The sequence below is a fragment of the Ursus americanus genome, chromosome 23 (assembly GCF_024610735.1).
Source record: "Ursus americanus isolate L20-20 chromosome 23, mUrsAme1.1.p, whole genome shotgun sequence".
Classification (NCBI taxonomy): domain Eukaryota; kingdom Metazoa; phylum Chordata; class Mammalia; order Carnivora; family Ursidae; genus Ursus; species Ursus americanus.
In genome coordinates this window covers 21,518,279-21,543,183 of record NC_142149.1, presented here as the reverse complement: position 1 = coordinate 21,543,183, position 24,905 = coordinate 21,518,279, and the positions used below count along the sequence as shown (strand labels likewise).

The window sequence follows — 24,905 nt, the reverse complement described above, 5'->3', positions numbered from 1 at the left end:
CTCACAGACCTGGCCTTGTCACTTCTCAGCCCAGGTCTGCCTGGGGGCCAGGCAGTTGGAGGTAGGAGGGAAGAAGAGGGGTGGGAAGGGATGTCAGGAAGAAGTAGTAGGGAGGAGGAGTGTTGCTCTGGATTCTGACCAGCACCTTTATTGGGCACCTACTGTGTGCCTGGCAATGGGCTCTGTCCCAGCTTTACCTGGATTCTCTCCTCCATTCCTCACTTGAGCTATTATCCTGCTCTGACAGAGAAGGAAACTGAGACTCCGAGGCATTATGTAACTTGCCCAAGGTCACACAGCTTGTCAGGAGTGAAGCCAGGATCCCAGCCCAGGTCTGTCAGCCTCCAGTGGATTCTCTCTGCTGCCAGAAAGTCCTCCTCCTGGAAACCAGGTCTGGGCTTGGGGTTTTCAGTCAGAGCTCATCAGGATCCCCAGAGGTAAATCTATTGTCATCTGCCCTCCTCCTCCTCACCCATCTGCCAAGCAAGTTGCAGGTGAGCCCCCCGCCATGGCCCCTGCCCCAGCCCCAGGTGCTAGCTCAGCTTTGCCTGGCTCCCGGCCTCTCTCTGGTGCCCCCAAGGTGGCTCTGAGGTCACCCCACACCCCAATGCCTTTCATTCTGCATTTCCAGATCTCAGAATACATAGGAAAACACAGGGAGAGAGGAGGTCACTTGAAGGTTGGAAGTGGGGGCTCTGGTCTTGGGCAAAGGATTGGGGGACCTAGTTATCTCCTTTGATTCAAACGAACCCTTTCCCTAACTCCCACCCCTCACCCCCAGAGACAGCCAGAGCTTTGCTTAGTTAATGAAATACAAAAGAAGGAATCAGGGGGTGGGGGTGGTCGAGAGCGCTGGAAAGCAAGGGAGAGAGGAAAAGTTGGGTCTCTTCCAAAGAGTTAATGTTCCACAGTATGATCGATTAGGTGTCAGATGTAATTTCAAACCAATACAAGATGAATGGCATAATTTTCCCTCTCTCATTTTAGACAGAATTAAGAATCCATTAGCTAACACAAATTTTTGGCAAGTTTAATAGGAGCTCAAATCTACATTCGGAGGAAATGCTCCCCAAAGCCTGTTTCAAGCTTTTACTCCTCAGGCCCCCAGCCTCCAGTGTCCTCCGGACCCTCACAAGCCCTCTGTCATCTGTCCCCACATGCAGCCCCCTCTTCCTTCCCCTAGTCCTCCCACACGCCCCTCCCTGGCCCAGCCTGAGATTAACTGGCCTGACCCCTCTCACAAAGGCTGGGCCTGCCCACCATTGTCTTCCAGTGGCAATGGGTGGGGGGAAGGGGCGGAGGGGCTGGCAGTGGGCCCAGGAAAGGAGGGAGGTTGCTGAATTGGCCCCAGGCTGCCCACAAACCCTAGGGAGAGGGGTGAAGTGGGGCTTTGGGACCATTTGCATCTCAGCTACTCCCCACTTTTACCCCCAGAAAAGTTCTTGTTTTTGTCCTAGACAAAGCATTACCCAGTTCATGAGGGGAGACGTAAACCTCATTCTGCCTTTTACAATTTACATGTATTACACGGTAAACTTGAGAGATCAGAAGAACAGTTACCAACCCATTCCACAGATTGGAAAACTGAGGCTGGGGGAGGTGATTGGAGTCAGCTGGGTCCAAGAGTAAAACTTGGCTCTGCTACTTGCTTGCTTACTAGGGCCCTTAGGCATTTCCTCTGGGCCTTGATTTCCTCCTCTGTAAAATGGGAGGAACCTTGGTCCCCAGTGCAGAGTATTATCCTGAAGGACAAATGAGAAAGCCAAGTATCCACTCTACAGGAGCTTCATGAATCAGCTCCAGTCCCTCCTCTCCAATCTCACAGCCTGATCTGGAAGACCAACCTGGAGACTGAGCTCTGTCCTGGAAAGCAAAAGAGGCCGGGATAATAGTTATGACAGCTTCCCCTTCCTGGGCACTTACACTGTGCCGAGAGTGGGAACCAAGTCTTTTTACATAGTAACTCATTTACTCCTCAGACCTTTATCAGACAGATACTCTTATCACCTCACTTTCCAAGTCAGGAAACTGAGGCACAGACTAGTGAAGGAACAGGGAAGTACTAGGAAGTGGCAGAGCTAGATTCCAACCCAGGCAACCTGGTCCTAAGGCCTATGGCTCTCTCCTCAATGCTAAGTGGAGGTAAAGTTCTGGGGTGCTGGAGGACAAGGATGCGATCCCAGACCCTGGGTCTGGAAAGGCTTCACAGAGGACTGTAGGCTTGACTTAGGTCTTAACTGATGAGTAGGAGTCTACCAGGTGGGCAAGGAGAGAAAGAATGTTCTAGGCAGTGAGAACAGCATGTGCCAAGGCACCGAAAGAAGTCTCAGCATGGGGATGGTTGAGTGACGCACTGTGCCAACCAAAACATGGGGTTCATGTGGAGGATGGAAGGAAACAGTTTGGATGGGCAGGCCAGGTGCTTCATTCTGACAATCCTGCTCTAAAAATTGGGAATTCTGACTTCTATAGCTAACCTTGCATGTCATGCTCAGGAGTTATGAGTTTTTCATGCTGTTATAGTAACAGAGCTCGAATCTTCCATGTGCCAAATGCTTTATATTAATTGCTTTGTTTCATTACAGTAACCACACAAAGCAAGCACTGATATCCTGTTTTTCAGATGAGTAAACTGAGGCTCAGGGATACTAATAACTTGCCTAAGAGACACAGCTAGAAAGTGAGAGAAGTGACAATCCAACCCAGGTGTGACCCCAAAACCCAAACTCTTAATCACTCTGGTTGCTGTGTCCTGGTAGGCAGTGGGGAACCAGGGAGGGATTTTGGCAGGGAGTGATGGGTTGGATTGAGTTTTAGGAAAAGAAGAGGTTCAATTGGAGCAAAGTATGATTGGAGACTCCATCTGGAACTTTCATCTGGACCAGAGCAATGGTGAATGATGAAAGGGGGGGGAGCCCTTCTCATCCATGGGGGGGAGGAAGAGAGGGCCTCCTGGAGCCTAAGCAGTAATAATCATAACGACACCAACTCCTCAGTGTCTACCCTGTGCCCGGAACTTCCCACGAGCCATCACCCAACTCACACAGTGCGGTAGGGCAGATACCGTTAGCCCCATTTTACAGATGAGAAAGCTAAGGCTCAGAGAGGTTGACCAATTTCTCCGGACCGCATAGTTATGAGCTGGCAGAGCTGGTACTGGCCCCAAGCCCTGGCCTTTCCTCGCACCTCGCTACCAGAAGGCGGTTGGGCTACACGTCAGACGTCAGCTCTTCCCTCTTGACGTGGCTTAGTATTCCCCGACGTATCTATGGAGCTGTCTCTCCATTTGGGCCCCAGCAAGTGGCTTCGAGCTAAGGGAGATGGAAAGGGGATGAGGAAGAGCGGAGGAGAAGAGAAACTGGGGAGGGATGAGCTCAGAGGGGAGAGTCGTCAGTCATTTTTACCTGTTACTGACCACTCGGGAAGATGTCCAGGGCATGGTTAGAGGGAGATGAATGCATTCAGTTATCTTAGCCTTTAAGTGGAAAAGAGGCTTCATACCTTTGCTTCGTTTTCTAACTTTCGGGAAGTCCTTCCTCTTATCTAACTCCCATCCCTCCTAATGGACCCACAAACAATCCCAGTTGTCAGTTCCAAGGAAGAGTCCCTGCCCATGCACCCCACCATGAGGAAATACCTTGTCACCTTCCTTATGGGGTAAGCAGTCAAGGGATGGAGGACTATTGTGCCTCCTTAGCTTTATGTCACTGCATACCCAGAGGTGCCAGGGCAGGGGTGGGGGGGCTATGTTCCCAAGTTATCCCACTGAAGGAAGGGAATGACTGGTCCAGCCCCTCCTCAGCAGAGAGGGGAAAGACTAGCAGTATCTGGGGTGGGGGTGGGGGATTACCTGCTGGGGCCACAGCCTGAAAAACAGACGGAGGGCCCCTGCCTTGAAGAGAGGAGATCTCTGAGTTTGGGTAAAATTACTTCAATTCCTGGGTATCACAGCCAAGAGTATATAAAAGAATTCATATCCCTGCCTGGGTTAGAAATTGCATGAGCCCAGAGCCACCCTTAAGGGAGAGAACCTAGGGAGGACCCTGGAGGGAATACTTAAGAAAAAATGACTTTGAGGGAAAGAATTCAGGCTTTAGAAGCAAAAGGGCTCAAGTGAGAATCTGAGCCCACCTGCTGCTACTGGGGCAGGCTCGTCCATTTATCTGACCCATGTTCATTGATATCCGACCCTGTGCCAGGAGATGGCTGAGGCTCTGCGGTATCTCAAAGATCCTTGCCTTCCAGAAACTTCCATCCGAGCTGGGAGATGGGGATAATACATCAGTAAATTATATTTATGTTAGAAGGTAGGAAGTGTTATGGGGGGAAAGTTCATGAAAAGGTGATCTAGGTGGGGGTGGGGTGGGGTGGAGGTTGCCATTTGAAGTAGAGGGTCAGGGTAGACCTCACGTGGAAGAGCAGCATTTGAACTAAGACCTGCAGGGGGTGAAGAAATGGACAGTGTGGATATCAGGAGCAGCCAACAAACAGGCAAGAGAGGGCCTGAAGGGCCCAAGGGGGGCGGTGGATTGGAGGGATCCAGGGAGAGCAGAAGCAGGTGAGGCTTGAGCTGGAATGGAGGGAGGCACAGACTGCACAGGGCCACACAGACCTTTGTATAGGCTTTGGTTTTCTCTGGGAATAAAATGGGGAACCTGGCCAAATTTCCAGCGAGGGAAAACATGATCAGACAAATGTTTCAAAGGATCACTGTTGCTCCTATAGAGAGAATAGACTGGGGCTGGGGGAGGGGAGGAGGGGAGAGGTGAGGGAAGAAGCAGGGAGCAGGGAGATCCGGCAGTTGATGAATCTAGCTGAGTCTCAACGTTCTTATTTGTCAAATGGGAATAAAAATGTGTCCCAGGGGAACCCGGGTAGCGCAGTCGTTAAGTGTCTGCCTTCGGCTCAGGGCGTGATCCTGGCGTTCTGGGATCGAGTCCCGCACCAGGCTCCTCTGCTGGGAGCCTGCTTCTTCCTCTCCCACTCCCCCTGCTTGTGTTCCCTCTCTCGCTGGCTGTCTCTATGTCAAATAAATACATTTTAAAAAAATCTTTAAAATGTGTCCCAGAAGGTATGCAATAAAAGGTTTGTAGTTATATCTCCAGCCTTTAGCAGATGCATTTCAACAAAGTCTCACTGAGTGAAAAAATGAATGATTATCTTTCCATGCCCTCTTCACTTATATAACTCCTATCCCAAGCCCTGAAACAGTTCCTTGGAAGGTCCTAGAAACCAACAAACATGGATTCTCATCCTGATTAGCCACTCTTCTTCATCTGTAAAATGGGGATAATATTATCTCCTCCCCAAGATAATTGTAAAGATTAAATAAAATAACGTGTGCCAATCTGCATTGCCCAATTGGAAGCCACTAGCCACATATAGCTATTTAAATTTAAATTAATTAAAATTAAATAGAATTTAAAATTCATTTCCTCAGTCACAATTAGCCATATTTCAAATGCTTAATAACCTCATATTGGCTAGTGACTACCATATTGAACAGAATAGAAATAGGACATTTCTGTCATTGCAGAAAGTTCTATCTGACAGTGCTGCACCCAACTTAGGGCCTGGCCCAAGTTGTAAGCACAGGAATGCCACCATTCTTGAAGGACTCAGGCAGTGAGACTGATTATTCTTCCAATAGCATGCCAGAGGCCATCCATTTGATGTTCTCCAGGGTGAGTCTGAAAATGAAGAGTGGGGAAGAGTCAGGGGTTGGTCAGCGCAGAAGGAGAGAAAGAGGAGGAACAAGTCCCTTGGACAACACCAAGAGAGTTGGCGGTAAGGATTGCCCAGGGGGTGGAGGTGAGTGGAACATTGTGTCTGGGGCAGGAAAGAAAAGAAGACCAAAAGAGAAAAAAGAAAGAAGAGACAGATACATTCAGGCACCTGAGAGCTGGTCCCCAGGAATGCAACTTTTGAGATCCTTAAACTCAATATCTTTGTTATTGAGTTCATTCATACTGCATATGTTTATTGAATACCTATTATGTACCGGGTCCTGTCCTAGGTCCTGGGAATGCTACTACAAAAAAAAAAAAAAAAAAAAAAAAGGCCCCTCCCACAGGGAGCTTGTGTGTGAGTATGGGGTGGGAAAACTAGAGGAGGAACATAATGCATGTGTCACATACATAGCATGTTAGATGGTCATTATGTATTAAAGAGAAAAATACAGCAAAGAAGGAGCGGGAAAGGAGGTGCAGTTTTTGATGGGGTAGCCAGGGAAAGCTTCTTAGAGAAGGTGGTGTTTTGTTTTGGTTGCCTAGGGCTGTGGGGGTCGAGAGGAATGGGGAGTGACTGCTAAAGGGTGATGAAATGTTCACAATTGTGGTGATGGTCACAAAACCCCATGAATATCCTAAGAAACCATTGAATTGTACAGTTTTTTTAAAAAGAATTTATTTATTTATTTATTTATTTATTTATTTATTTATTTATTTGAGAGAGGGAGAGAGTGCAGGAGGGGCTCAGAGGGGCAGAGGGAGAGGGAGAGAGAATCTCAAGCAGACTTCCTGCTGGGCACTGAGCCCAATGCAGAGACCACAGTCTGAGTCGAAATCAAGGGTCAGATACTTAACCCACAGAGCCACCCAGGTGCCCCAAATTGTACACTTTAAATGTGTGAATTATAAGTTAGCAAAGCTGTTATTAAAAGAAAAACAGGGGTGCCTGGGTAGCTCAGTTGTTAAGCGTCTGCCTTTGGCTCAGGGCGTGATCCCGGGGTCCTGGGATCGAGCCCCACATCAGGCTCCTCCGCTGGGAGGCTGCTTCTTCCTCTCCCACTCCCCCTGCCTGTGTTCCCTCTCTCGCTGGCTGTCTCTCTCTGTGTCAAATAAATAAATAAAATCTTAAAAAAAAAAATAAAAGAAAAACAAAACCCCTCTGCCTGCTTCACCACAAATAGACTGAAGGGACGAAGGGCAGAAACTATGGTCATCCAGGAGAGAGGGGACGGCAGCTTGGACCAGGGTGGTAGCAGTGGGGTGATGACAAGTGCTCAGATTGGGCTGCCTGGGTGGCTCAGTCGGTTAAGCATCTGCCTTTGGCTCAGGTCATGATCCCAGGGTCCTGAGATCGAGCCCCGCATTGGGCTCCCTGCTTAGCAGGAAGCCTGCTTCTCCCTCCTCCCCTGCTTGTGTTCCCTTTCACCCTGTCTCTTTCTCTCTCAAATAAATAAATAAAATCTTAAAAAAAAAAAGTGCTCAGATTCCGGATTGATTTTGAAGGCAGAACAGAGAGAGTTGCTTCTGAATCAGGTATGAGGTGTAAAAGAGCTTTGTCAAAGATGACCCAGAGTTTTGTGAAGTCTCTGAGCCAGGAGCTCAGGAGAGAATGAAGAGGGGGAGTATTGCAGACCCTAGGCCCCAGAGGGAGTGCTGGTTGGAGTTTGGACATTGCTCCCAGCTGTCTGAATCCTATCATGGAGAGAGAAGAGGGGGAGCAGGCTCACCCCCCTGAGCCTGAGGGGTGGGCAGTCTGGGTCCTGTGCCTCCACCCTCTCTAGGGGCACGAAGGTTGGTGTCTACACATTTGGGTTTTGGCAGAAGATGATCTCTGAGTCAGTTCTCCCCAAGCCAGTGAGAGATCGTAGGAAGCTTTTAATTACTGCCTCAGAGTGGATGCTAGGTTAATGCGATGATTCGAAAGGTGTATTTTTCAATTATATTTAACGAAAAGATTTATAGTGAAGTAAAATATAATCAGGAGGCTGCCAGCAGACAAGCTTCCTGGGAGGAAGAGAGATGAGACAGACCCCTAATGGGCCAGGTTGGAGCCCAGGCTACAGGACCTGCTCACCCCACCACCACCCTGCAAGGTGTCAAAGCATTCATCAATTCTGCCACTCAAACACACTGTCTAAGTGCCCACTCCATGCTGAGCTCAGAGTTTACCATGGGGACGGAACAAATACTAGGGTCCCTGTCCTCAGAGAGCTTGCAGACCAGCAGGATGGGCAGACAAAACAACAACAACAACAACAAGAAGAAGCAAGGCAACAGTTAAGTACTGCAAAGGAAATAGTAGAAAAGGCATCAGAAAAGGTTTCTCGGGTGGACGTGGGGGTGGACAACATGAGACTGGAAGCATGAAAAGGAGCCAGCCACGAAGAGTGGGAGAGAGGTGAGAGGATTGGTTGGGCCAAGAAAGCTGTCCAGTTCCTAGGGTGAGAAGGTGATCTTAGTGTGTGCAGAGTGGAAAGAAAGGCCAGTGAGGCTGGGGCATGGAGAGGGAGAGGCAGGGGCTGATAACTCTGGGGAGGGAGGGAGGAACCAGATCCAGCTGATAAGGAGTTTGGATTTTATTCTACGTGCTGAGGAAGCCGCTGGAAAATTTTAAGCCAGAGAGCAAAAGGCCGGGCTTATATTTTTAAAAGATTACCCTAACTGCTATGGGACAATGGATCAGAGTGGGGCAAAGTGGGAAGCCAGAGCAGACACCCAAAGGAGAAGTGACGTGACCTGACTTAGAGGGAAGCAGTGATAAAGGAGAGAAGAGCATGGACTCGGGTGCCTATTGGAGCTCTCGGTGAGAGTTAATATGGAGACTTAGAGGAAGGGGGAACTCAAGGATGAGTCCAGATTTTTGGCTTGAGCAACTAACTGGATGCTGCCGTTTACTGAAATTAGGAAGCCCAGAGAAGAAATAGGTGGGAAGACATGTGGATAAAGAGTTCAGATTTGGGGGGCACGTGGGTGGCTCAGTCTGTTAAGCGTCTACCTTCTGTTCAAGTCATGATCCCAGGGTCCTGGGATGGAGCTCCACACCGGGCTCCCTGTTCAGTGGGAAGTCTGCCTCTCCCTCTCCCTCTGCCTGCTTCTCCCTCTCCCTCTTCCTGCTGCTCCCACTGCTTACCCTCTCTCTCCCTGTCAAATGAATGAATAAAATCTTTTTTTTTTAGATTTTTATTTATTTATCTGACAGAGAGAGTGAGAGAGAGAGCACAAGTCAGCGGAGCGGCAGAGGGAGAGAGAGAAGCAGGCTCCCTGAGCTGTGGGGCTGAATCCCCGGACCCTGGGATCATGACTTGAGCAGAAGGCAGATATTTAACCGCTTAACCGACTGAGCAACCCAAGCATCCTAAAATCTTTATTTAAAAAAAAAAAGAGTTCAGACTTGGAATGGAGACCCTCCAGGGGCTTCCCTGGCCCTGAACAATGGAGGTCTGGATGCTTCACCCCGAAGGATCCCATCCTCACCACCTCATTCTATTACTTCCTGCCTCATCCTTCAGCTTTTTTTGTATGTCTAACTTTCATTCCTCCTGTTGCACTTGGAGTGCATGCTTCTCTCTTTGGAGAGCAAATTCTATCATTCTCAGCTCCCTTTAACTGCCCAAATTCCTGAAATTCTACCACTAATTTCGGACTGTACTGTACTCGTGCTCATTGAGAACCTGCTATGGTCAGACACCTTGCTGTAAGCATTGGCTACAGTATTTCCATCCAACCCTGCTAACCACTCCTTCCATAGTATTAACATAACAATAATAATTGTTTAATTTATAATAATAATAATAGTTGCCATTTAATGGCAACTCCTTCGAGCTAAGCCCTTCACATGATTATATTTAAATTTTTTAAAGTTTGGTATTTATTTGAGTAATCTCTATACCCCCACATGGGGCTCGAACTCATGACCTCGAGACCAAGAGTTGCACAGTCCTCTGACTGAGCCAGCCAGGCGCCCCTACATGAATCATATTTAAATCTCACTGAGAAATAACCTGCCCAGGGTCACATAGCCCGTTCATATTGAGAAAGGGATGAAAAATCTAGGATTGTACACCAGACTCTCTGGGGGCATGAGAAATGCATGGGTGATGAAAGGGAGGAGCCATTTGGATGCCTTTCCTCTCCCCCTTGTTCATTCTTTCCAGATGAGACACAGAGGCAACATTATTTTCTCAGACTTCCTTCTCTAGGTGCAGAGGGCAGGCACCCATGATGACAACCGCCAGGCATGCACAGTGCTGGGGAAATCTGTCTGTTTGTTGGGGAGGCAACTGTTGTCGTAGGAGCTACCAGATCCTTAGAGGTGTTGCCTGATATCATAGGAGGTGAGTGCCCAATCATGTAATGAGGGGTCTTGCTCTGTGACCCAGAGCGGTGATTCTTATATCCCCCATCCTCTGAGAATGGCTTAGTCATTTATATATATGTGTGTGCATTTGTACAGGAACTGGTGTGCACACTTGTGTGCAAGCCAGGACAGGCCTGCCTCCTGTGCATTTCCCTCGGGATATGTGTGTGTGACACGATGGTTATCTGGTTGTCACAAAGGCAAGTAACTTGTATATTTTTTCATTCATGGGCTTGTGGCTGGAGTTCACCCAGGACTGAAAGGGCCTGGCCCAAGAGTTAAGTTCAGAGCTCAGCTCCCCACCTCTTCTTGCCTGTCCCTAGCTCCCTGCCTCTTCCCCACCTCCTCTCATGCTGGGCAGAATGCCCTCAGCCTGTGCCGGCTGGCACACATGCCACATGATGCCTGGCGCGCGTCTGGGCAAGGATGACGCCCCCAGGCCCGGCTGGGATACTAAGCCACCCGCTGCCTCCCCCACCTCCAGAACGGAGCGTCCCCATCCCGTCCCCTTTCTCAGCCAGGGACTCGGGGAGCAGGCGGGGACACGGCACAGACAGATACAAACACACAGATGCACCCAGAGATTCCCACAGGCGTGTGCCCCAGAGAAGCACAGGCATTCACACAGCCTTGAACACACTCACACATGCACATTCACACACCCAAAGAAACTCGTGGGCACTCACCACTTGCACAGATCTCAGCCTGAAGTAAACACTCGGGTTCCTGCCCAGCCTTTTAGACAAACTCACCCTATGTCTCTGTCCGTGGTGCTGAAACCAGACATTTCTCCTTACCCAAGGACAAGACAGGGAAGAGATGAGAGGAGACCTGGGATAGGTGGTAGGAGACAGAAGGAATGGAAGAGAGAGAAGGGACAAGAGGGAGAAACTCATTGATAAAGGAGAGAGAGAGGGCGAGAGAGAGAGAGAGAATTGAAAGGATACCAGGGTAACCAAGGAGTGTCCAAACACTGGCCCTGGGAGAGGCGGGTGAGGATGGAAGGTGACCTCAGACCCCATCCCTGCTTAGGGGCTCAAGTATTTAGCCGTCTTTGTCCTTCAGGGCCAATTACAGGAAGAGTTTGGTAAGGGTACCGTGACAGGTGAGGGACCCTGGATGTGTGGTTTCTGTGACCCCCAGGTGCCCCTTTCCAGGTGCCTCCTTGCCTTAGAAGACCTTAAAATAGTAGGGGAAGGAGACAGATACCAAGAAAGTTCTATCATAACCCCACAAAAAGCTTCCCACCTGATTTCTTATCCCAATTTGTGTTGGGCAAGTGGACAGCAGAGTTGATCTGGATTTGTTCTGAGGATTGTAGGGATTTAGTGACTGCTTAATGCTTATCCACAAGATTGGATTATGGGTTCCTATCTCCCTCTCTTGAGATAAAAACTTCTCTCTGGTGGGATTGCCTAGTAGGGATGCTCTCCTACCAGCAGCCTCTTCGTTGTGAAATTTATAGAATATAAGGAATGCCCACTTTCCTGGGGGGGAGGATTTTCAAGGACCAAAGGACTTATTACATAATAACTAGGCAAGAGGGGATGAAGGAAAAGATGAGGAAGGAAAAAAGAGGAAAAGGGAGAGAAAGGATGTGTGAAGATGGATGAAAGAAGAAAGGGAAGAAGAAAGAGATTGGAGGAAGAGGAAAGGGGGAGAATGGAGGTGCAGATGGCAGAAACGAGAGGGCATGAGTCACCCAGACAGACTCCAGTGTCCAGGGAAAGGGCAGGGGAAATATGCCAGGTGGAGCAAATTGCTCCCCAGGGGCCCAGATTAGACTGGAAGTCCAGGCTGGTCCTGCAGCTGTTCACAATGGCATTCTCCACCCTGAGCTTCAGGCAGAGAGACCCCATGGGCCAAGACTACAGATGTGAGGAGCAACTGCCCTAACACAGAAGGTGGGATCAAATGCAGTCAAGTCTGTGAGTGGGTTTCCTCATGTGTGGGATGGGGACAGTGAGTGCCTGTTTGGGGGTGTTTCTATCTATTTGCATGTGAGTGGTGGCAGGAAGAGAGAGCCACGTGTATGGGCATTCACAGGAGAGAAGGTATTGGGTTGATTGAGCTTAAGAAACAAGGAGAGGGAGAAGAGAGGCAGGAGAAAAGTGAGTGAAAAAGAAAGGATAATGTTCTTAAAATTTTTTGGACCTCTTAATCATTCTCTTATTCCTACCAAGAGAGAAGCCAGGCCCAGGATACAAGGTGGACATATGTGCCCCAGTGTCCTTGCCTGAAGTGTAAGTATGACGACAGTCCCAACCTCATAGAGTAGTTGGGATAATTATTAGCTTGTGTATAATACTTAATTTAAGTCAGTTATGGATACATAATAAGTTCCACATGTAAGTTAGTTTCCATTGTTATTGTTGTCAGATCTTGGTCTTGCACTGGAATCAGCAGGGAAATTTTTCTTCATGTTTAACTAGACCTTCCTGCTACAAACTCGGGTCCAACCTGTGGGTCTTCTTTTGGGCACCATGGAGAACGGTGATTTCCCAGCTCTTCAAATTTACTCCTGAAGACAGAGCCAGCAGATTTTCTGGGGTACAGAGGGGACCCCCATGGTAAGGGAAGTGACAGGGTCTAAGGAACAAGATACCCACCAAAGACCATCAAGGATGTTTTCCTGGATTCCTGAAAAAGCTGGATCCTGGACCTGAATCATTGCCTCCCTGCCCAGACTAGAGTCTCAGCACTCCACCCTCTTCCATGCTAGTGCCCCCGCCTCGCTCAAGCCTGTACAGGTGTGAACATATGGGTCATTTCTTCCAGATTGCTCTTCCAATCCCTTCCCCCCTTTTTACCTACCCTTCTGCTCTTTTCTTCTAAGGAATCTAGGTAGGAAGAAAGAAATTCCCTTACTACTTAGAGGGGTGGGATTACCCCACCCTGCACAGGCAAAATAGACGGTCTCAATCTGGAGGTCAAGGAAGCATGTGGGGACTGGCACAAGGAGGGGTGAGGGGTGGCAGGGCAGCCCCCATGTCCTCCCATTCCCCCCAGCTCCTGTCTCATCACTGTCACCATTCAATCATAGCAGATGGGCTGCAGCTGTGAGCGCCAGCCCGGCACACAGGCTGGTCCGTGCCACTTGGGAGAGAAGGAAGAGAAAGGGAGGGAGGGAAGGAGGAGGAATGAAGGGAGGAGGGAGAGAGGAAAGGAAAGAAAAGAAGGAGGAGGAAAAGGAAGAGAGTGGAGGAGGAGAGAGATAGCTTGAAGAGAAAAGGACTTGGTACCTTTATGCCTCTCTCCTCCCAGCAGGAGAGCAGAGGCCAGGGCTGGGCTCACAAGCTGGGCAGTGCCAGGCGAGATGGGCATATGCCCTTGATTACTACCAGGACCGCAGGCCAAGCCTCCGCAGCCGCCACGGCCTCATAAATCAGTTTTTAAGTAGCAACCACATGGACATTTCCCAGCTGAGAGGCCTGGCCTCTGTCGGCCCAGCTAGGGCAGCCCTGGTGCAGGGGCAGGTGCCAGGCCAGGGCATGGGAAAGAGAAAGGTGGTCATCAAGGCTTGGTGGGAAGTGGGTTGGAGCTTGTTCAGGCAAAGTCTGGGGGCAGGGTCTCCTGCCAAAAGGGAGTAGGTGAGAAGGTGACAAGTTGCTGGCAGTGGGTCCAGAGCCCCCTGTTGGGGCTCCTAGACCCTGTCCTGGTTTCCCCTGGGGAAACTGCCTACAGACAAGAGGATGGTATTGTTATTGGAACTCCCTCCCACCAGATGCCCCTCCCATTTAGAATAGAGTCTGTATGAGTGTGAGGGCAGTGTGTGGGCTTGTGCACTTGGGTATCTGAATGTGCTCACTGCTCCTGATGGGTAGGAAGATATCTCTCCAATATCTAGCCCAAGCCCAGCAGAGACAAGCATCTAGTAAGATAGCTTGAATGAATAAATGATCAAGTTCGAAGGGGGCCAGTTATGTGTGTTCACAGGAATGGGAGGATTTATATCTGAGCATGTATGATGGCCAAGTCTATGTGCATGTATATATGGGGGGTGTCTGTGGGTGCTCTGGGGAGATCTATTCCGACAGACATCCCTCCACACCCTCCCTTTCAGCCTTCCCCTGAGCCCTGATTCTCCCTTTCTGAGGACCCACCAGTAAGACAGCAGTTCCCGAATTCCACTCCCCCCAGCCTGACCCCTTGCTTAGCACCCCTTCTTCAGGCCAGCGCTGGCGGTTGGGGGTAGGGGCGCGGGGAGTGCGGGAGTCCCGCCCCTGGAACCGCGGGCAGAGCGGGCGGGGTGGGGGCGCCCAGCCTTCTTGCGCCCAGTGTCTCCTCCCTGGGTGAACAGATGTCTCGGAATTTTAGATGTGCTCTCCGCCCCTCCTCGCAATAACTACCCCCACCCCCAGCTGGTACGGGCTGCGGCGTAGAGCCCTCCCTTCCCCCACCTCCGATAGCAGAACCCGCTGATGGATCGGGGAGAGCCCCGGAGGCCTGGGCCAAGAGGCGGGGGAGGCCGGCCGGGTCGCGGCAACGGGCTGGGCCGAATCCCGGAGGTTTCTAGTGAGGAGAGAACCGGGTCGGCGCTGCCTCCGCCTCTTGCCTTCTTTTCTCGTTCCTTCCCATCTTCCGCATCTCCTCAGCCCTATCTCTCCGTCCGCGATCCCCGGTCTCTCTGTCCCTCTCTCTGTCTGCCCCACCTCACAACCCATCATCCCGCCAACCGCGTCTATGCAAACCCTCCACACAGAGCCTCACACTTCGCGACAGAAACTCCTCCTGGCAACTTCGGCGGAATTCTTCCCTCCAGAGACCCCTTTCCCTGCATTCCGTGAGCCACCCCACCCCCAACTGGCCGCCTGCCTGCCCTCTGTGGAAACCCAGAGTTAATCCGGAAAACAGGAGGGAGGGCAGAAGGAGAGTGGGGATCGAGATTAGGGAGGCCAAGGATACCCGGGTTGGCCAGGGTTTGAGAGACACCCAAATTTTCTAATCACTGCTAATTAAGGAACAATCCAATTCCGTGGACCCCCAACTCGGAGAAGGGGGCGGGACCCGCCGAGGGCAGGAGGGGGCCTTGGCAGGGCTTGGCAGCCGGGGGTGGTGCCAGGCACCCTCCCCCACCCTCCCCCCACCCGCCAGCATTCCGAGGTAACAGGCATTTGTTACCCAGCTCGTGCCAGGAGCGATTGGCAGGTTCGAGTAGGCACAGTCATTCCGCACACAGATGTCCCTGCGTTCGCTCTTCTGATATGAATTCTGTCAGCTCTGAATCCGAGGGAGATGAGCAGACAGCCCCACAGACAGAGTTACAGACAGACAGAGCAATTGTCTGGAGGACACAGAACTCCACAGATATTTATTTTTCTTTTCTGAAAAAAAAAAAGAAAGAAAATTAAGAAACACACTCACTAATTTGGGGGGACCCCTCTGAGCTCCTGAGAGTGGCCCTCACTCTTTCAATCCTCCCCTGGTTGCATGCCCACACTTTTCCAGTCTCCCCCCAGGGCCCCGGAAATCATCCCTGAACTTCAAATTTGAGTCGTTACAACCAGAACCACAGAAGTCTGGGAGGTCTGCTTCCTCATATAGGACCCAGAATCCCCGAAACCCTACACGTTCTAGAATCCCACCAACCTGGTGCAGGTTCCAGCATTCTAGAATCTCGGAAAGTAGAAATTCCAGAACTCCTGCTCCTGTGCAAATTGTGCCCAGTGCCCAATTATTGTATCCCCCTCTCCATTAGAGAGGGGGAAGTGGGTGCTGTCCCATGTACTGGAATGGAGGGCCCCACATCGCCTGGACCTCACCAGCTGCCCCCAGCCTTGGCAACCAGCCAAAAATGCAGCTTGCCCTTTGAATTAGGAATGCAGAAAGGTCAAGCCCCCTGACTCCTATCCCTTTCTGGCACTCCCCCCCCCCAGCTCCAGTTCCTATGCTGACCCTCCACACCTGACCTGGCCATTCTGCCTCTGCCCGCCCCAGCAGCTGTGGGAGAGAGCTGGTTGGTCACTGGGCATCTGTGAGCAGGCTGGGCATGAAGAGCCGCTGGGGTTTGGTTCTCCCTGGGCAGCCCGTGCTGGTGGAAGAAGGGGAAGGCAAAGGGGCCAAAGTAACTCACTGACATCAGAGGAGAGGGGCACAGAGGGATTGGGGTTGTGGTTTGTTGGGTTGTGTTTTTTTAATCTTTCTTTCTTTCTTTTTTTTTTTTTTTAAAGAAAAAGCCCCCATCCTGTGTCATCATTTTTATGGGATCTGCAATTCTGGCAAAAATCTGTCTTTAATTTAGCTGTCCATATAAAAATCCTCACTGTATAATAATGAACAGATGCCATGGAATTTAAGCTGGAGCCTCGGCTCCTCCCTGCCTTCCCCCCGTGCCTGGCACCGGGCACCGGGCATGGGCTGAGTGGCACAGGCTGGCACCAACACGGGAGCAAAGGGTGGGCAGGGGGCGACCTGGGCTCAGCGCCAGGGCCCTGGGGTGGTGAAGGGGTGTCCAGGCGCTGGGCTTGGCCAGGCGGGAGCTTTTCCATAGTGGCACCCAGGGAGAAGTGTCTGAGGGATGTTTCTTTTTCTACAAAATGATCAGTAGTTAAGGATTTTGGTTTGGTTCAGCTTAGGGGCTTTGTGGTCCTTCTCAGGTTTTCAAAAAATCACTGCCCTCCCCCCAACATAAATCCAAATGTTTTCGAAGTTTTAATTGAGTTGTGTTCAACCCTTCCCCTGCGCGGCGCCCCCGCCTCGGCCTCGGAGCCCAGCCGAGCGCGAGTTCGCTGCAAGCGGGATCCGTACCGCTTCCCGCCGGCCCGAAGCCTCCGAGGTATCCCGGGCGCCGGCGCCTCCGGAGGCTCCTGGGCAGCTCCCGCAGGACAGGAGTACCCTGTTGCCCTCCAGGAGGGAGGCCCGATGTGGCAACTGATTGTCGAGCGGGAGAGTCGGAGGCAAGAGAGAAAGCCCCACTTGCCCCATACCAATTCTATCGCTTTTCCCTAGGGGAAAGAGAAAACTATGCGAGTCCGGTGTCCTCCACTGCCTCCGCCTGCGGTCGAGAAAGCAGGCGTCGGCTCGGGATTGAGAGGTTGGTTCTGAGCCCCCCACCCCCACCCCTTGCCTTTAATGCGACTCTGGCGAGAACAGATGTCCCAAGCCGGGCGGACTGCCCAGACCCCGCCCAGCTGTGCCCTTGGCGAAGACTTGGCTGAGGGTAGGAACTGGCACGCGGGTCCCCAAAGGGGCTTGGGGGCTCCTCCGTCCCGGCGGGACCTGACCTGGCAGCCTTGGCCTCCTGGCCAGCGCAGCCTCGGGCGGGAGGCAGAAGCGCCCCGGAAAGACCGGCTCCTAATTCAATTAATTCCAAAAAGAGGAATGAGACGAATACCGAGGTGGAGAGAAGCGGAGAGAAAGGTTTGAATGACCGAACACCAGGCACACACTCCGTGTATGGAACACTGCAGCCCCAATCTGCTTGGGGAGTCGGCACTGCGCTCCTGCGCTGGAACCCGCCCGCGAGTTTCCGGTGCCAGAGCCACACCCGGGTGCACATCTGGGCAGCATCTCCACCCAATGCAGCACCCCAGCTTTCTTGGCACAGCCAGTATCCATGGGTTCCCTTGTCCGTTCCTCTGTGAGCACCCCAGGTTCTCCTCACATGGGGTGGGGGGGCTAACCCCCCCCCCCAGTCCCTGGCATCTCCCCCTGAGAAACTGGTTGTCTTCCTGCCTGTGAGCCCAGCCTTCCTCTAAGCCTTCTCCTGCTGGCCCTCCCCGGGCAGGCTGCTCCTATTCCAGCACTTTAAGATGGAGAAAGTTTCAGAGGACAGACCAGCCCTTCCCAGGTCTGTGTCCTTTCTTACCACTTTTCACCCAGGACAACTTTGTCTGGAATTTTTAAAGATGCAGGACAGAGAGGCAAGAGGCTGATTCAGGATTTGGGAGGGGAGCAGGGTTTCCAGGTTTCTCAAAGTCCAGGTCCTCACCTCCCCTCTGGTCTGTGGCCAGTGCCTTCACACCCCAGCCTTAAAGAAAGAAAAGTGACAATGTCTTGGGCTGTGAGCTGGGAAGCCTGTTGTGACAGCTGAGACCCATCTGCCCCGTTCTACATCTCACAAAAAACAACTTTCTCCTTTGAGCACATACAAACAGGTCAAGTGCAGAGTCCTGGTTTGACCCCTGCTGTAACATGAGGAGCCTGGGAGTGGAGGTGGAGGCCAAGGCTGGTCAGGCCTGGCCCATGCTGTCCCTTTCTTCCCACCTCCCTTAAGAACTAAGCTGCGGGATCTAGAATTATCCCTCAGTCTCAATGTCCCCTCAAATCAACAGATTTCTCCAAGGAGCAGGCAACTTCAAGTTTAAGATTCTGGGGAAGAGGAGAAGGCAAGGGAAGGTCATCCAAGAAGGAATGAAATATCTAATCTCTGTGGATGTCCCCATAAAACAGAAAGATCAAGAAGCAAACACAACCTGATGGAGTCCAGGGAGTGTCAGGGGTTCCCTGTTGCTGACTCCCATGGGGTTTAGTTTCCCTAGACTGTACCCAATGGATTATTGGCTGTCCCACTAGGTGATGAAATCAGAGCTGGGGGTTCACTGGGCATCAGGGATTCATGGTCCAGATTATGTCTGGTTAAACAGAGAGGAGAAAAGCAGCAAGGATTTTCCTCCCTTTCCCCCAATGGACAAATGGCCTGCACTCAGAAACATCTCTGTTTCCCTGTCATTTCCAAATGCTTGACTTCGGTTGGGGGTGGGAAAATCAAGGGGAGGACATCCTCCTGATTGATCCCAGCTGCAGCCTTCAGGTTGCACAGTCCAGGGGTTGAGCTGAGCCTGCCTGGTGCACGCTTGGAGATCCTGCTGCTCAAGCTAGGGCAAGGAGGGTATCCTTTCTATGACTTCTCTCCTTGCCCCCTCCCTCCCACTGCTCTGGCCCCTTTTAGCTTTCTAACCCCCCCCACACACACACACCTCCTTCTGTTCCTGGAGCTTCTCTGTGTGTGTGCATGCAAGCGGGAGAGCCAGCAAGAGGAAACGACCTGCAAGGGGGAGTTTGGGGCCGCGTGTCCTCGCGCATCTTCTTCTCCTGCTCATCTTACCATCTCACCAGGGAAGTTGAGTGTTGGGGAGGGGGGTGATGGGAGGCTAGAGCACAGCCAGAGTGCAGGGAGTGTGGGGGAAGGGTCAGGAATTGGGAAAGGGTTAGCTCTCATCGCCGCAGGAATTCACAGGAAGCGGAGGCGCTCCGGATCCCCGCCCCAAAAGGGGACCGGGTACCCCCGCCCGCCCAAGGTGACCACAGACGCTGTGGCCCAAGAGTCATCAACATCTTTCCAAAGGATCTGGAATCCAGCTTCAAAAACCGAATCATGCAGCGTGGAGTAGCCGGAAGAGTGAAGTGTAGGAGTCTGTGGTCTGGCCAGGGAAGCCACGTGGAGGGGTCTTTTGCTTCCGGCCCCAAGCCACCTGGATGCTACCCAGCCCAGGACTTCAGAGCGGGTTCTGGGAAACAGGCTGAGTGGGAGAGAAGCCCAATTAACCTTGTTTCCAGGGCAGGATAAGACTCAGGCCTCGGGATGGGTGCCGAGTTCCTTTTCTCTCTAGTTGTCCCTGCCAGGCCTGTCCCATGCCATGAGCAGACCAGACTCCAGATTTGAGTCTGGGATTTGAGCCTAGCTTCATACACCATGCGAGAAGTGGGGGAGAAAGGTGGGTAAAGTCCTTTCTCCAAGAATAGGGATGATTCAGAGATTTATGAAATTCCCTTAGACCACCGAGAGAGGCGAATCCTGGGTGGAAGGGCCCAGTTCTTAATCTCACTTTAGAGATATGAGCCTATAAGAATTCTAGAATGAAATTGTGAGAAGATTCCAGTGAAATTCTCTGGAAACTATGGAAGAATTCTGCCCAGAATTCCGTTCGGGCATCGGAAAGGGCCTCTCTCTGTGTGGCGCTCCCCGGGGCCGGGCACCAGCAGCCTCTCTCTGCAGCCGGAAGGCACGAGATGGACGAGAGTCAGCACCTGGGAGCGGACAGCTCCCAGCCCCCAGCCTCGGTCCACCCGCAGCAGTCCTCGGGTGGAGGAGAGAGGGCATCGTCTCCACTGGTGAGACAGAGTGTTGGAAGTGGTCATTTAAGGGAGATGCCGAGCTGAAGGTCAGACAGTATAATCCGATCTACCCTTTCACATTTAAGGCTTCCTTCTTCAAACTACCTTCTCCTTTCCAGATTTTGTCAGGGCGCTCTCATTTGGGGGCCTTGGATCCAATCTTTAAAAGCCTTAGTATGCCTGACCGCAAGCTCAGCCCCAACAGTACACCTCCCCCCACTTCAGCCCTAAAACAAGCAAGAGTGTTTGTGTGTGTGTTTAAAATAATTTAAGTAAGCAGCGTCAGAAACAGCCCAGTCTCTGTACTCCTAACCGTGTTCGTGTTCAGGCTTTGGGATGGTGGTTTTCGGGATTTAGACACCCCCCTCCAAATATTCCAGGGGTCCGGTGGGCACTGGTGTCTAAGGGAGGGTCCCTTCAGGGAAGTCAGTTCAGAGATGCCTGTGCCCCTGAGGCTCAGAGAAAAGAGAATTGTGAGGCTGTCTTGTGAGATGGGAAAGCAGCCTGGGCAGAACAAGGGCTTCCGCGGTGTCCTTCTTCCACCTCCCTAGACTGGGGGCTTCCCTCTGTCTGGAGCTGCACCAGGCAAGAAGGAGGCTATCCCCGCATGGACCAGGGGTTTCCTGCTGTCCTGTCAGGGGAAGCTCATGGCCAAGTCAAGCTCCATTCTTCAAGGTGGGCACCTAGATTCGTACCCCTCCTACAGTTCTGGGAACACCTGCAACCTCTCGTCAACACTACTATAAATTTCAACGTTCCTGAGACTAAAAAGGGCTGATTCCCCTGAGTCCACTGAAACGCAAATTTAAAACTAAAAAGACTTCCTACATTAATATTTCATCCTCATAACCTTAATTTTTTTTTAATTTAAAAATATCCCTGTCTGGCTCAAATGGTCGTCTCTTTATCTCTATGCACTTGTTTTTTGCAACAGTGGGCAGAGCGTTGTAAAATGACCGGCTGCTCCCAACTGGGTCATTTTTTAGTGATGAAAAGATATTTTGTTCTCACAGGAGGTGCACGTGCATGTTTGGGAACTGAAGGAGTGAGGAGATTAGTGCAATGCTTTGTGCTAGGAGCGAGAGTGAGTCTGGGTAAGGTCTGGGAGGGGCAGTGAGTGTAGCTGTGTTGGTGTCCAGTGGATGGGTGTGAGCGAGGTTGTAGGGTGGAAATCCCACCCAGGAATGTCCAGGGTCACTGTACCTGGCCTCTGTACAGTCACTTGACTCTGTGTCTCCATCCCCCAGAGCCCCAGCTCAATCCCCCAAATGAAATGAGGCCACCGTGAGAAACCGGGTCCGGCTTTGCATCTCATTTACATAAATATTTATTAATCGTCATTAAACTGAACAGAAACACGCAATGCACTTCGGGTGTCCGACGGGAGTTTCATCTTCGCTACAAGAGGAAGGTAAAATTGCGTGTGAGTGTGCGGGTAAGTGTGTGGGTGTGTCGCCTGTGGGTTTGCATTTTTGCATCGTGTGTTTGGATGCCTGATCTCCTGCCTCCGGTGGAGAGAGGTTCTCCTTTTGCCCCTTTCTCTGGGAAACTTCCAGAAGGAGCCCTCAGCCCTCTCCCTGCCCACCTGCTAACCAGAGCCAAGAGGACGCCTCAGACAAAAAAAACCTCTCCAGCCACGGGAAAACGCCGGGCGCCTGGCGCCCACCGAGGCACATTCGGGCAGGGGCGGGGCTGGCCCTAGGTCTTGGTCTCCACCCTCAACCCGGGATGAGGATTGCCTGCGGGGAGCGAGGGTTCGGCGAGCTCTCCTCCCTCTGTCCCCGGACGCCCGCGCCGGGCCTGCGTGCGCGTGCGGTGTGGTGTGCGTGTGTGTGTCTCTCATGCAAACCCTCCCTCCCCAAACCGACCCCCCCAACAGTTTGCCATTCCATACAAATTTGGAAACAGGTTTTTAAAAAACAGCATGACGCACAATGGGGACGGGGCGGGGGAGGGCAGTGGCACTGGGGCCCCAAATCTCCGAGTCACTGATTGTAAGAACCTGGGGAGGGGAGGGGGCGGCGCCGGCCCCCACTTCACCAAAGTGCACAGATCCGCGCTTGGGCGGCGCGGCCCGCGGGCCGGGAGGGACATCCCGGGGCCGGGCCGGGCCGCTAGGCTCTGTCAGAACCTCCTTGCATAGATATTTGTGTCTTTTTATTATTGGTAGTAGTATTTTTTGCCTTTTATTGCTTCTAAAAGTTCTTACTGCGTTTTCTCTCCGATCCGGACTCTGCGTTCGGCCTCCGTCGCATCTTAGCTTTTTTTTTTTTTTTTTTTTTGTATGTTTGTTTGTTTGTTTAAAAAAAGGAAAAGGGGAAAACGGATTCTAGTTACAAATTGTCTTGGCCTCTCTCTTTCCTCTCAATCCACACTTCCTCCCGCCAAAATTAAAATCACAAAACGCAGAGACTAGGGGTTGGGGAGAGGGCGTTCCAGGTCCAGACTCAGGAGCCCCGACTTATGCCCTCTTCAAGAAAGAGGGGGCGCCCGGCTCCTTTCTGCCTCGGCAGCTCGGTGTCTGTTATAATAATAATAATGATGATAATGATAATAATAATAACAACAACAACGACAACAACAATAGAGGGAAAACAGTATCCCACAGCTCAGCTGCCCCCTTGCCAATGCCTTTGGGCCTGCAGGGGGGAAGGGGAGGAGGAAACCTAAGTGTAGGGATTGGGAAATGGGGGGTGGTCTCCAGGGAGTGCCCTAAGAGGGGTCCCTGGAGAACCACCCCTGGAAAGAGGAGGAAACCCCTTGGGGAGAGAGAAGGCGAGTCCCCTGGGGGAAGCGAGGCCCCTGGGACGGGCCACCCACAGGTAAGAGGACTGCACTGCCCAGCAGAGGGTCAGTACCGGCGGCCCGCTCCCCGCGCCCGGCGCCAGGATAGGTGGGGGTCCCCTTGCGCTCGGGGGCCTGGGGGCAGGGATGCGGGTAAAGGCAAAAGAAAAAGAAGGGGGCAGGCGCGAGGTCTCAGTTATGGAAAAACGCATTGAGCTCCTCGTACATGGGGCCCCGGTCGTGGTGAAGGTGCATATCGTAAGACAAGAGATTCTCCGAGTGGACGCCCCCGCGCACAGCCGACGAGCCGAAGACCAGCCCGTGGCCAGTGGGCCGCGAGCCGGGCAGCGCCGAGTAGTGCATAGAATAATGGTAGCTCTTCTCGTGGTCGGGCGACGAGTCCTGCTTGAGTGAGAAGTTGCCATTGAGACAGAGCGGGGGGCTAAGCGGGCCCTCATACTCGGAGCTGTTGTAGTCCGGGCTCGCGCCTCCGCCGCCCGCCGCCGCATACAGAGTCTCGTAGGCGGCGCAGTAGCCGTGGGTCCGCAGGGCGTGCGCCGCACCGCCGCCCAGGCCGCCCGCCGCCTGGCACTGTGCGCCCGCCAGGCGCGAGCACGGGTACGGGTAGGGGTGCATGGCAAACGGGCCACCCGAGCCGTGGAAGCGGCCCGTGCCGTCGGCGCCCTGCTCCGTGAGGAAGTTGCGCGAGTTGAGCTGCAGACAGCCGGCCACCAGGTTGGTGGTGGGCTGCGACAGACCCTTGCACAGCGTCTGCACGTAGGACACCAGGTCGGGCCGCTTGCCGGAGCGCAGGATCTCCGAGAGCGCCCAGATGTAGTTCTTGGCTAGGCGCAGCGTCTCGATCTTGGACAGCTTCTGCGTCTTGGAGTAGCAGGGCACCACCTTGCGCAGGTTGTCCAGCGCCGCGTTCAGGTCGTGCATGCGGTTGCGCTCCCGCGCGTTCGCCTTCTGCCGCCGCAGCTTGGAGCGCTCCAGGCGCGCCTTGGTCATCTTGCGCTTCTTGGGCCCGCGCTTCTTGGGCCGCTCGCCCTCTGCCTCGTCCAGCCCTTCCTCCTCCTCCTCTTCCTCCTCCTCCTCGCCCCCCAGCTCGCCTTCCTCCTTGACCTCGGCCAGCGCGGCCTCCGGCACCTCGTCTGCACGGAGAGGGACAGGCTTGGCAGCCCGGGCGGGCCCCGGAGCCCCGGGCCCCGGCGGAGGCGGCGGCGGCGGGGGCGCGTCGCCCTTGTCGCTCCTCGGCTCGTCGTCGTCGCCGTCGCCCCAGCTGGCGAACTTGGGCACGTCCGAGAGGAGACCGGGCTCGCTGAACAGGCGGGTCAGCATGGTGCCTGAGGGCGCCCCGAGGGCGGGAAGGGGAGACAGATAGCACTGAGTGAGGGGCGCGCTAGGGTCACGCCGCCCCCCCAAGCTGCCTCCACCCCCGAGTCGGGTGTGGGTTCCTGCCCAGGGGGCCCTGGATGCCCACCTCCTCCGCCTGCCCCGCCCAGAGCCGGCCCAGCCCTGCCCCGGCGGCCCGCCCGGGATCTCGGCCCAGGCCCTCTCCCCAGCGCTGGGCCCCGGCTCCGCCCCTTGCCTGAATGAGGGGCCGCTGCCGGCGCTCGGGGCTTCTCGGGGTCAGGGCAGGGACCGAGTCGGGGCTTTAGGAAACCGACATCCTCGCCGGGGGAGGCGGCGCGCTCGCCCTGAACGCCGGCTCTCTCCTGGCGGTGGAGGAAGGCTGGGCGGCCGCGGGTGGGGACAGCTGCCCCGCTCGGCGGCTCTGGCGGCCCGGGCCCCCCGGCCCCGCTCCCCCACCCCTCCCGCGGCTCTCACCCCCACGCTCCCTAATCCAATTTGCAACTTGGCCGCGCGCCGCCCTCGGCTCGGCCCCCACCCCCGCAGCCCCAATTCCAGAGGCGGGAGGATCGTCTCTTCTAGCGGTGGCGTCCCCAGCTCCCGGAGCCGGCTCCTGGCGGCGAGGA

At 53.2% G+C, this 24,905-nt stretch overlaps 1 protein-coding gene across 1 annotated transcript; it reads right to left on the bottom strand.

Annotated features, from left to right (window-relative positions):
- Window positions 1–21,856: 21,856 nt before the first annotated feature.
- NEUROD2 (neuronal differentiation 2) lies at window positions 21,857–24,267 on the bottom strand. Its single transcript, XM_045777793.2, has one exon. It carries the CDS (start codon window positions 24,265–24,267, stop codon window positions 23,119–23,121), a length of 1,149 nt encoding a protein of 382 aa, XP_045633749.1. The 3' UTR covers window positions 21,857–23,118.
- Between the last annotated feature and the right edge of the window lie 638 nt (window positions 24,268–24,905).